This window comes from Eptesicus fuscus, chromosome 14, assembly GCF_027574615.1.
Source record: "Eptesicus fuscus isolate TK198812 chromosome 14, DD_ASM_mEF_20220401, whole genome shotgun sequence".
NCBI classification, from domain to species: Eukaryota; Metazoa; Chordata; class Mammalia; order Chiroptera; family Vespertilionidae; genus Eptesicus; species Eptesicus fuscus.
The window spans coordinates 60,263,814-60,276,370 of NC_072486.1; the positions used below are offsets into that span (position 1 = coordinate 60,263,814).

General features: G+C 55.3%; 1 protein-coding gene across 1 annotated transcript in view; it reads left to right on the forward strand.

Moving 5' to 3' along the window:
* Positions 1-12,557, forward strand: part of PLXNA4 (plexin A4) — a 345,488-nt gene that overhangs the window by 293,127 nt on the left and 39,804 nt on the right. Inside the window, exons 14-20 of the mRNA XM_054726089.1 lie at positions 2,202-2,338; positions 3,446-3,610; positions 6,566-6,659; positions 7,124-7,363; positions 7,989-8,135; positions 8,813-9,047; positions 12,266-12,408. Coding sequence (XP_054582064.1) covers positions 2,202-2,338; positions 3,446-3,610; positions 6,566-6,659; positions 7,124-7,363; positions 7,989-8,135; positions 8,813-9,047; positions 12,266-12,408 — 1,161 coding nt within the window. The remainder of the gene's footprint in view (positions 1-2,201; positions 2,339-3,445; positions 3,611-6,565; positions 6,660-7,123; positions 7,364-7,988; positions 8,136-8,812; positions 9,048-12,265; positions 12,409-12,557) is intronic.

Here is a 12,557-nt window from a genome sequence, read left to right on the forward strand (position 1 = left end):
CGTAGCTCCTCTGGAGACAGGATTCCGCTGACATAGGGGTTCAGGTATCCCTCAGTTTCCCTCCACAAATCAGGCCAGACTTGGTGACACATGTTGGCCTTGCCACAAGACTGGTCTCTAGAGATCTCCCTGGAAAGAGCGTGTTTCCGTCCCCGACCTCCCTCCTGGGAGCTGAGTGAAGAGGTGGCAGGTAAGGTAGGACTGATTCCCCTGCAAGCCTCCTGGTGAAATTTCTATGAAGCCCATCCCGAATGATTAATAGCTTCTCACAGCTTTAAAACGCAAGGCATCTGCATCTGCATCTGCAGCTCTATACTTTCCTCTCCCTGCTCCCCTCCTTCCTGCAAAAGCCAGCAGGGGTTACTCACTTCTACCCCTTCCAAGTTCCCCACCCACAGGCTGCCAGGGAGCCTGTTCTCCCTTCATCCCACCTATCCTAACTTCCCTGGTTTTGATTATATATCTCCAGCATCCACCAACCCCTCCTTGCCTTGCAGCCCCTGGGAGTGCACACACATACACACACACACACACAGTCACAGTCAGTGGGACCTCCTCTTACAGACAGTGGGGACAAAGAAACCATTTGTGAGAGGTGACACAGAGTTACAGAAAATACCAGGCATCTTTGAGATAACCATTGTTTGACCCAGCTCCCTGATATTGTGATCAGAGAGGGTAAGTGACTTGTCCTGAGCCCAACAGCATGATCTAGGCAGAACGGAGAAAGGAAAACTCTTTCCACATGTCCCTGCCCCACGTCCAGGTCTCTGGCTGAGCCAGTGGTGGAGGCAAAATAAAGCGTTCCTGGGCTTGGTGGGTACCGTGGGGGATGCCAGGCCCAGGACCTGCAGGGACTGGTGAGCAGAGCGCTGGGTCGGACATGGAGTGCAGCGGTCAGCGTGCGTCCCTGCGTGTGTGACCTGAGCTTGTACTTGGGCATCACGTGCCAGGCCCAGAGCTGTAGGCCTCTCTTCTCTGGTTATGGATCCAGGCCTCTCTGTGGGGAGGCTGCCTGCCAGCTCCTCAGAGGGATCGGAGTGGGTTCAACTTTTGGTGCAGGATTCTTTGAGAGGGCAGGGAGTGGGGGCCAAGGGAGAAGAAAATCTTCATTTAAATGCAGATACAGGCTTCTCACCTGGGACTGAAGAAAGTTTTTCCATTAAAATGCTAATGAAAGAACACACTGCAACTCCAAATCCTCAGCCACCACCACCCCACTTGCCAATTGGACTCTACTCAATTGCTGACCAGTCTTTGCCCTCCCCCAGCCCTCCCCCCACACACACCTAGCTTCCCTGGGGCCCTCGCATCCTGTTGCTCCAGCCCTGGGTGCTTTGGGCTGAGTCTGAGAGGTCTGTGGAAGGGGCAGATCACCTTCTGAAAGCAAATGAGATTGGAGACCGGAGCAGGGTGGAGAACTGGAGCTCTGGAACCATCAGACAGATCTCAGTTGTGCCACTTTTCAGCTGTGCGACCTTGGAAACTACCTAACGTCTCTGAATCTTCTGTGAGACGGGTGATAATACACATCTTGTAGGACTGATTGAGTGGTCAAATTATTTATATATTTTTAATATATTTATTTATATATATGGAACTATAAAGCCTGCCACTTAAAAAGTCAGTACATAGCAGCTATTATTAATATTATTACTACTAGAGGCCCAGTGCACGAAATTCGTGCACTTGGCGGAGGGGGGGTGTCTCTCAGCCCGGCCTGCACCTTCTTGCAGTCCGGGAGCTGGGCCTCCCTCTTTGGGGTGATTGATCGTGGAGCCCCCGCCCGCCCCCTCCCTTCATAGATCGCCCCGTTGGCCGGTGGCCTGGCCTGGGCCTCCCTCTGTGGGCAATCGAGGGGCAATGGCACCCCACCCCCCACAATCGCATCGCACCCAGCTTGGCTGTCCTGGCACCAGTGCGTGTCATAGCGTGGTCATCTGGACAGTCATTCTGTTCGGCCATTCAGTTGATTTGCATATTACACTTTTATTATTATAGATTATTAATATAGAAATGCAAATTCCAGGGGCCAGAAGTTGCCTATCCACACAAGCCTAAAAAAACTGTGCAGGCTCTATGGGAGGCTACCATGTACGGATTCCAGAAGGTGGCCCGGGGCTTGGGAGCTGCCTCAGGCCTGCGCGGAGCCTCCGCAACCCGTTCCAGTTGTGTCTCAGGCCAGGTCCTCTCCTACACAGACGCTGACTCTCTCAGACCTGAAGCCCAGCCAGGGGCCCAGGTCCGGAGGCACCCAGGTGACCATCACCGGCACCAACCTGAACGCGGGCAGCAATGTGGTGGTGCTGTTCGGGAAGCAGCCCTGCCTCTTCCACAGGTAAGCACAGGACAGACTTTGGGGTGCGCAGCCAGGCAGCAAGATTCCCCAGGCTAACCTTTGGAACAGCTGCCACCTCCCTGGAAAGTGGTGTTCCCTTCGGGACAGGGCTTTCTGGGTACACCTGGCTGTGGATGTTTGGCTCGGCCTGGAGACCTGCCAGCCACCCTACCCCTGGATAGGCCCTTGTGCTGTTGCCCACCATGTCACCTTGGCGCCCCATACTGCCTACTGGCAGAACCCTGGGGTTCCACAGGACATGATTTGGAATCTAGAGTCCCTTCCCTGGGGTTAGCTTCTCACGGGCTGCTGCAGAGCCCACGGGGACTGTTGAGAGCTGGCAGGGGCAGCTACCCCAGCTCGCTCGACTGTATCTCCAAAGGCAGCTGGCTTTCTCTCCCCTCGTCCCACCATCCAGCCCCAGAAGGGCCTGCCTTTCCTGAGCCAGGAGCCTGGGGGACAGGGAGGAGGGAGGTGTGTCTAGTGAAGGACTCTATGAGATATGGCAGGGGGCCGGCCCCCCGCAGGAGTGACATTCTGCAGAGAGAGGTTTTCCCAGAAGGGAGCTATGCTCAGGGCCTGTTGCAGCAGGTGTCAAGCTATCACAACAGAGGAGGGAGATGGGGCTCAGCTCCCCCACACAGCAGAGACAGCTGAGCATTTACACCCAACAGCAGGGGGAGGGTCAGCAGGCGGAAAATTACTAAGAGGAAAGATTAAAGGTAGGGTGATCCTTACTAAACCAACATAACAGGATTCTTGCTGAAGGCTGGCCATGGTATCAGATATCAGGGGTGAAGGATGAGAAATTTGATCAGATAGATAGCAAGGGTTGGGGGATTCTCGCTAAACTGTCTTATCAGGATTCTAGCCAAGAGTGGGGCTAGGCAGGCTTTAAGGCAAGGCCCAAGGACGAGGCCTAGGCAGAAAGAGGGCTCCGGAGAGCCTGTCTTTGTAAGTCATTCCCAGAGGTTTATGTCTGAGGCAGTGCTCACCATTGCCTCTGAGGGGCCTGACAAATGGGTCTGGCAGTGAGAGGGTGCTAACCCAGGACCACCACCCTTCCTGGACCCCAGGAACCCAGCTCCATGTTTTCCCTCCGTCCAGGCGCTCTTCATCCTACATCGTCTGCAACACCACATCCTCAGAGGAGGTGCTGGCGATGGAAGTGACGGTGCAGGTGGACAGGGCCAAGATCCACCAGGACCTGGTCTTCCAGTACATGGAGGACCCCACCATCGTGCGGATTGAGCCAGAGTGGAGCATCGTCAGGTAGGCGCTGCCCAACCTCGCTCGCTTTCCTTCCTCGACTCTCAAACGCCAAAGAGAGTTCTGGGAACCAAGTCCTGCTTTGGGGACTGATGAACTGGAGTTGGCTCCCCACTTCCCCTGAGAGCACCGCTATGCAGGACCTGGTGGCCAGGAGCAAGAGCCCTCAGCCTCTCATTTCAGGATGGGGGGTGCACCTGGAGGCCATGTCCCCATCTCACAGTGACTGTCAGGGGAGGTGTCGTCAGTCCTACTCCTTAAACCTCACTTCTGGCAAATAGGGACAGTAATTCAAGTCCTGCCGAGGAGGGCAGGAGGAAGAGTAAGGTCTAGTCCAGCTTCTTCTTGGCCTGCTCTGGAAGGAAAGCACACCCCAACCTCCGGGGTTTGGGGAGGAGGTCCATCCTCTGCTTCTGCAGCCTCCTGTGTCTCAGCAGCCATGACCTATCGCTGCCCGCTGGCTTTGTCCTTCCCTCTGCTGCACACTCCCCCAGGGCAGGGACCTAGTCTTGATTCCCACGCTTTCCCCCATGCTCCACAGGAGTACACAGAACATGTTTCTTAGACGAGGGAGCCAGGCATGATGCTCCAGAAAGACCCTCCGGTGCAGTCTCGTGCTCAGCCGTTCACAAGCTGACTTGGGTCAGTTGCATCATTTCCCAGGGTCTGCACCTCTTGCGCGACTCACGTGGGGCTTTGGAAACCCCAGGACCTGGGTTCCTTTCAGCCCTGGCTTGGTGGCGCCTGGAGTGGGGGTTCGCACCACAGGAAGGAACTTCAGGCAGGCAGCATGAGTCTGTTTTGCCAGGCCCTGCAAGAGGCATCCCGACCGCAAGGCCCCTGGTGACAGAGGGGAAATGGCTGTACCAGGGGCCACGTGGGGAATGGAACAGGGCTTGGGGCAGAAGGAGTGAGCTCAGCCCAGCTCCACTGCTTACCGCCAAGTGATCCTAGGAGTTACTTAACCTCCCTCTGAGGGCGGCTGAGAGGATTAAGGGGTGCAGATGCACAGCATGCTGCCTGGCTCAGCTCCCTCTTCCTCCCTGGCCCTCAGTCCTCGGCCCTCCCACTGTCTGCCGGGGGTCAGCGGGGAGGGGAGGGCATGAAGATGTAGTCTCCACAAGCTGAGGCAGGATTCAGAGACCAGTTCAGTCCAGAGAACAATCCTTGAAACCAAGCGTTAGCAAACTCCAGCATGGAAGCCAAATCTGGCTGTCCAAATCTGGCTTTTGAAATAAAGTTTTATTGGAACACAGCCATGCTCATTTGTATATGTTTTGTCTATAGCTACTTTCTCACCACAACAACAGAGCTGAGGAACTGTGGCAGACAGTTTAGTCTCTGGCCCTTTACAGAAAGAGTTTGCCACCTCCAGCCTTACACCCAAGGAAAGGCAGCATTTCTGATATGAGGCTTGGTTGTCCTCATCAATTTACTCTCTAAGGACCAAACCTAACAAGTTTTAGCCATGATCTTAAGCAGATGCAGCCTATAAGGCACGGAGAGGGGACATAGCCTGTAAAAAGCGACTCCAGGGTTTGCCCCCAGGGCCTGGTGAGTTGGGGGAGTTGGCATAGCCCCCTGTGCCTAAGACAAACTCTGCAACCCCCTGAGGAATCCTCAGCCTGGTTTAATTCAGTGCTTCCTCATGTCACCATCACAGAAACAGAGGTGCCATCCTTCCTGCTGTCATCAACGGGGGTGGAGCATGGTCCTGCATCCACCAGCGGCTCCAGGGTTTTGCTGCAGTTAAAGCCCATGCTGGCAGGAGGGGGGGGCGGGGGGGGGGAGGATCTGCAGACTTCCTGCCTCTTCATTGCTGCCATCCTGGGCTACTGAGGATCAGTGACGGGGGACGTTGGATAAATGTGTTTTGAATTGATTGAGAAGATCAGGAGATGGCTGGATATCAGAAGCTCAAACACTGCCCTGGGTTTCATGGGAATCTTCCTGCACACATTGTGTGTGTGTGTGTGTGTGTGTGTGTGTGTGTGTGTGTGCAGGCATGTGTGTGAGTGAGTGTTGAGGGGGGCAGGTGGAGGTGAGAGAAAGGGGGGAAATTTACTGGGAGAGTAAAGAAGGGCAGGAGGGTAGAGGGTAGAAATGAATGGGTGTCCAGGGTTCTGTACCCACCACACTTACAACTACTCAACTGTTGTAGGTAGTAGGATTCTTCTTGAAGATACTCCCTTGGTTGTGGGAAAGGTGATTCCTCCCTGTCCTGTGAGTTGTCCCCAAAGAGAATAGTCCCCCACCCCTGCCATGTCAGCTTCTTAGCCACCCAAAAGGAGGACACTGACACCCAGGCTGCCTTGTAAAGCTGCACAAAGTGAACCTCCTGACCCTCCACCCATCCTCCTCCTCTGGCGGCCACCGGGGTGTGGGAGACTGAGCCCAGGAGCATGTCCCCTTTGCATTCTGAGAGGAGGCTCCCGAGTGTCTGTGTCTCTGCCTTCTCCGGGTCTAAGCCGGCTGAAGCCTCTACCGTGGCAATTGGTGGTATGGTTGTCCTGGGAAGGAGGCTGTGCTCAGGCCCTGGAGGGTCTGGTGGGGACAGTCTGGTCCACTAGGCCAAGGGCACTGTGGGACATTTTCTGAGACTGGTGAGAGCTGGAAGAGGAGACCCCAGGGGCTACAGAGGAGCAGCTAGCTGGAGCCCGGAGGCGTCGGGGAGCCAAGAGGGCCGAGCGGCAGACCCGGCCTCCACAGGGTGTCCTCGCTCCGAATGAGCTCAGCATAGTATGGCCACGGACATCTGGTCATCACTGGCTTTGCCTTGGCTGCCGAGAGCTCCTCCTTGTTATTATGCAGTCAGCTCGTCAGCCTTGTCCCCATGAACGTTGTCATGCCGACTGGCTACCGTTGTCTTTAATGTCTAAGCGCAGCCGGAGTGGTTATATCATCGTCATTGCTGCTCCTATCCCTGTGCTCACACCCTCCTTCTCTCTTCCTGGGCAGTGGGAACACACCCATCACCGTGTGGGGGACTCACCTGAACCTCATCCAGAACCCCCAGATCCGGGCCAAGCACGGAGGGAAGGAGCACATCAATGTGAGTCTGGGGCTGGCAGGGGTCACCTCCCTAAAGGGTGTGGGGCTCCCCGAGGACTCAGAGAGGCCCACCCCGCACACTGATGACCCAGTTTGTGTGATGCCCCTGAGCAGAATGAGGGCATTTTCACATCTTGGGGTACAGGCAGGGAGGGCCAAGGGCTTCTAGGGTGTATGGAGCTTTATATGCATTTTCCTCCACCCTTCTGACCCCCAGTTCTGTTCCTTAGCTTAGAGATGCCCTAGTCACTGCCATACTCGCCACAGGCAATGTGGAGCGAGGTGCAGAACATATTCCCTGAGTGCCTAGGCTGTGTGTTCCTGGCTGCAAAGGATTCTGACTCAGGCAGAACTGTCCGTGTCAACCCCCTGCCACATGGCAGCATCGCAGGTGGCCCGGTGGGTGCGGGCGGCCGCGTGCGTGTGCAGATGCGCCGCTGAGTCTCCCTGCCTGCTCCTCTGCAGCTCTGTGAGGTTCTGAATGCCACCGAGATGACCTGCCAGGCTCCGGCCCTCGCTCTGGGGCCCGACCACCAGTCTGACCTGACCGAGAGGCCAGAGGAGTTCGGCTTCATCCTGGACAACGTCCAGTCCCTGCTCATCCTCAACAAGACCAATTTCACCTACTATCCCAATCCTGTGTTTGAGGCCTTTGGTCCCTCGGGAATCCTGGAGCTCAAGCCTGGCACACCCATCATCCTGAAGGTAGACTGAGGCTGGGGGCTGGGGGGTGGGAAGAAAGGTGGCCGCTGCCCAGGAAAGAGACCAGAAGCCTCGGGCTCCTGCCAAATCGTGACTGGAGTCCCTAGCTCAGACTGTGTTGTCGCTCAGAGTATGCAAACACTCTCTCTGAGTTTGTGCTGAAGGCTCACTCCCCTTGCAGGCCATGGAGACCTGGTCAGGGCAGCCAGGTCCACACTGGCCATCGGACTCCCGAGCTTTGTCAGATGCTGGGAGGTCAAAGGTTCAGACTGATTCTTCCTGTGCAGCCTTTTGAAAATCACAACACAGGGTTTCTTTGGAGCGTGGGTAGTTTCATTTTAACTGCTATGGCCATTTGAATCCACCGGTAGTGACTGACGACAACTCTGGGTCGAGAAGGATTCTGAGGCTGAGTTCGGGATAAGCTGAAAAGAGCGCCTTGATTATTGATGCCCCACTGAGAAAGGGGGGATGGTAGTGTATGGGCCACGGTTTTTGTGGACTTACTGGGGAAGGTGGCCTCTCCACCAGCTCACCGGTAGGTTGGAAACTCCGGCAGGAGGACAGGCAGCCAGCAGTGGCTGTGGCCCTGACTCTGGGGTGGGAACTGGGTTTCCTGTCCATCCAGGGCAAGAACCTGATCCCCCCCGTAGCTGGGGGCAACGTGAAGCTGAACTACACCGTGCTGGTCGGGGAGAAGCCTTGTGCCGTGACGGTGTCCGACGTGCAGCTGCTCTGCGAGTCGCCCAACCTCATTGGCAGGCACAAAGTGATGGTGAGGCTGCGGGCCCTGTCTGTCCCGGGTAGACGGGGCATAGGGACCGGGGTGTGAGCGGCCCAGCTCCACTCTGTGCCCCCAGGCATCCCGGGAGGGGATCCTGGCCTGTTTCAACTTTCCTCCAACCTCCCCACACCCATTACCCACCCTGTCTTTCTTCGGACTTCTTTTTCTTGTACTGTCAGTCCTTCCACACTGGCTGGCGCCACAATGAGAGCAATGCAAGTCACTTTAAATGATGCGCTAAATTGCTCGTCATGAGCAGGAGACTATTCCAGAAAAGGACCCTTGTTGGCCAGGGGAGGTCCCCGATATCACGTCTGTGCCACGGTCACCCGTCCTTACAATGGGATGAGTGACAGGACCCAGTCACTGATGTCATCATGTCACACTCTTTAGATCCCAGTTGTGTGCCGTTCCCTTTGAAGATGCCGGTGTTGTCTCCTGGATAAGAGAAGGAATTTTCCCGCTGTAGGGGTGCCCGTGCTAGCTATGCGGACCCCCTCGCCCAGCCCCAAATGCCCTCTCGGCTGTTTTTACAACCAAATATGCTGCTGCTTCCCGGAGCCATTTCCCTCATCCCACCCTGGTCACCAGTGCACCGGTGACCCGGGGCTGTGCACTAGGATGCTCTGTCCCCACGCCCAGCTCCCTCTCGCCCACTGTGCCCCCAGGCCCGCGTCGGCGGCATGGAGTACTCCCCGGGGATGGTGTACATCGCCCCGGACAGCCCGCTCAGCTTGCCCGCCATCGTCAGCATCGCCGTGGCGGGTGGCCTCCTCATCATCTTCATCGTGGCCGTGCTCATCGCCTACAAACGCAAGTCCCGCGAAAGCGACCTCACACTGAAGCGGCTGCAGATGCAAATGGACAACCTGGAGTCCCGCGTGGCCCTGGAGTGCAAAGAAGGTACTGAGTGGCCAGGTGGCTGTGGCTCCATGCTGGAGGCTGGGTGTGCGTGTGCATGTGCATGCATGTGTGTGTGTGTGTACATGTGTGGCTCACACATAAGCAGTGGGCCGGGCTGGGCTGGGCAGCAGTGGGCAGTGCTGGGGGTTGGGTGTCTGCCTGCAGAACTTGAATTCTGATCCATGAGCCTGTGCCCAGACCGATCCCATATCCTAGCCAGTCCCCACTTGGGCAAGGCCAGGTAAGCTAAAGCCTCCTGTCCCTCTTCCTCAAGACGTGCCCTGCCTTTTTCCCCAAGTCAAGCTGGGATCATTTCAAATCCCATGAGAGCAGTTTCCAGCCCAGAATCCTGGCCCGTGGGTTTTGTGCTGCCCTCTCAGGGGGCCTTGACGTAACACATTCAAACCATCTTCAGCTGTCTTCCTGAAGGAAGGTAGGGCTGCAGGGCTGATCTGAGATTTAGAAGGAAGAGTGTTTCACAGCTTGTATTTTAAGAAGTTACCAATGCGCCATGAACTGAAACCAGCTGCACAAAATCTCAGAAGGAAATTAAAGAGTCAGACTCTTGTCACCCCTAGGATATCATTCTGTGAGTCACCGGGGAGGGGTGAGTGGCTGCTTGCTGTAGGTTTATACACGGAGTAAACCCGGCCTCTACCTGGGGCTCTCTGATGGGAGGTGGGTCCATTCCATCCCCTCTCTACATCCTTTTGCTGTCAACGCACATCCGCCTTGTGGGACTGTTAATTACTGCCTTTTATTATATTTACGCTGCTTAATTTTTTTCTCTGCAATGTACTCTTTCCTCTAATTAGGAGTAGTGATTAGAATCTCTTTTATGTGTGGCAGGCGTGAGGCTTTGAGTGTTGGAGGCGCTTGGTGACTTGAAGAGAAGCTGCAGACTGATAAAAAGCCAGCTCCCTCCCTCTCCTCCTCACCAGATGAGCACCCCAACTGGGAGGGGCGCCGAGGGCAGGGTGAAGCCAGGCTCCTCTCTGAGAATGTTCCAGAGGAGGAGGAATTAGCATCAGACAGGGAGGCCAGCTGAGCATCAGCGGAGGTGCCAGGAGAGCCCTGGCCTCTGCTCAGGGGAGAGCCATCCCACGTGGCAGGAAGAGAGGAGTAGAGCAGCATGGAGGATTCTCCTGAAGTACTTTCCAGGGGTGCCCAGGGCTGATTCTGGAATGTTTGCAGGGCAGCTTGGGTCCAGGAAGGTGACTTCTTGAAGACTTGACAATGAGCTAGAACGTTACCTGCACACGCACTCGTGACAGTGAGCCAGGACAGCACCTACACACACACTCAGAAGAGACCTGGCCTGGGCCCGTCACAGGCCTTACCTTCTGATATAACACACACACACACACACACACACTGACATACACACTCAGATGACCACTCATGCACTCTCACCCATACACTCAAGCACACACACTCACACTCATGCTCACGTGTGCATGTCCATGTACTCCCACAAGTGCACATGTGTGTTCCTCATGAAGATACATGAGTGCTCATCAGAACTTTGGTGACAGTACTTCCCAAAAAGGCTCACTGAATCCCCTTCACAGCCACATGTGCACACACATTGCTGTCAGTTTTGCTAGGATGCATTAGGGTTGCTCTGCTTTGGAGTCACTTCGCTTGACAAGGACCCCCTGTGTCCATGTGACCAGAGCACAGGTGCAGGAAGAGAGCAGCCCAGGAGCTCTCCATGGTCCCAGGGGCCTCCCCATTGTCTGTCAGACAGGAAGCATTGGTGTCCTCAAGCCCAAAACCTCAAGCTCCTCGGGCCTGCAGTCAGCACAGCAGGAGGCGGTGGGGTCCAGGGCCTGGGGCAGCGTGTTGTGTTCCCGGGGTCACCAGAGTCCACTGGACACAGGGCTTGCTTTTCAAGGGCAGGGCTTGTGAATCTCTGAGTCCATCAGGTATTTTCGCCGGTTCTTGTGTTTGTATAAACAGAAGGAAATATTGTTTAGTCAACATCCACTGGCCATTCTTCTTTGTTAGCATGTGTTAATCCATTCTGGAGTGTGCATGCATGATTACATGTGTTATTTGTGTGTGCATGTATGTGTGTATGTGTGTGTGTGTGTGCATGTGCCAAAGAAAAAGGCAAAGCAGGGAAGGGCTGGGTACATTACCTCTGACTTCCTCAAGTGGCAGAGGGTGGCCCAGGAGATGGGCTCTGCCCAGGACAGGGTGTGGTCACAGCTTTGAGGCTGTATAACAACCTCAGCCTGTGTGCTGGCCTTTCCCTGGGCTAGAGGGCTCTTGCAGCTCCGTGACTATCTGGAGACCTGAGTTGCCTCCACAGACAGCAGTGCCCACACAGCTCATACTTCACCAATGAGTAGCATCAACCTGTGGAAGGAAGGACAGAGACCCACTCTGCATATTTATGTGGAAGGAATATCTTAGGGTGGCAGATCCTCCATCTGGCCTCATTTGGTGGTTTGATGGCTCCAGTGACCTGCATGGCCCAGAACTGGGACTCAGAAGAAATTGTCTTTAACTCTTAAAAGGACCATCAAACACAGAATCAGAAATAGAGCCTTCATCACTAGGAACTCCTCCTTGCCTCTCCCCCTCCCCCCACCACTCTTCTATGGCCTCCGGCCCCATGCACATTTGTTTTTAATCATCACACGAGAATATTTTTCCATTGATTTTTAGGGAGAGTGGAAGAGAGAGGGAAAGACAGAGAGAAATATCGATGTGAAAGAAAGACGGATTGGTTGCCTCCTGCATAAGCCCCAACCAGGGCCCGGGCCAGGGAGGAGCCTACAACTGAGGTACATGCCCTTGACCAGAATAGAACCTGGGACCCTTTGGTCCAGAGGCCGACACTCTATCCACTGAGTCAAACTGGCTAGGGCCCCATGCACATTTTGCAAACCAAAGCCCTTCTTCTTCTTCAGATGGGGAGGTGCTCCTGGTCCCAGCAGAGGCGCAGATCTGTGGATGGCCTGCCCCCCATCCATGCTTTGGAAGGAATTTGGCCCAAGACAAGCTTCCCTGGGCTGCACATTTCTCCCATGCCTGTGTAGTTCACCTCAGCTACTTAAATGAAAATGTCCCCTTTTCTTATTCCTGCACATCTGAGGCCCATTGCTCACGTCCCCTGGGGCCTGAGTGAGGGGTCTGAGTCTCCTGAGTTGGGAGTAACTCTTGGGCCTGCCCCACCCAGAAGTCTCATGGGCTTCTCTTTGTGGCAGCCTTTGCTGAGCTGCAGACAGACATCCACGAGTTGACCAGTGACCTGGACGGAGCCGGGATTCCCTTCCTGGACTATAGAACCTACACCATGCGGGTCCTGTTCCCAGGAATTGAAGACCATCCTGTCCTCCGGGACCTCGAGGTGAGAAGCCGTGCCTATGCCCAAGGCCTTCCCCATCATGGTGTCAGCACAGAGAAAGGTGTTGGGGACCTTCAAGCCTAGCTGCCTGATCCAGAGGTGAGGAAGCTGAGGTCAGGGAGGGGAAGCAAGTTGCCCAGGACTCCCAGTTG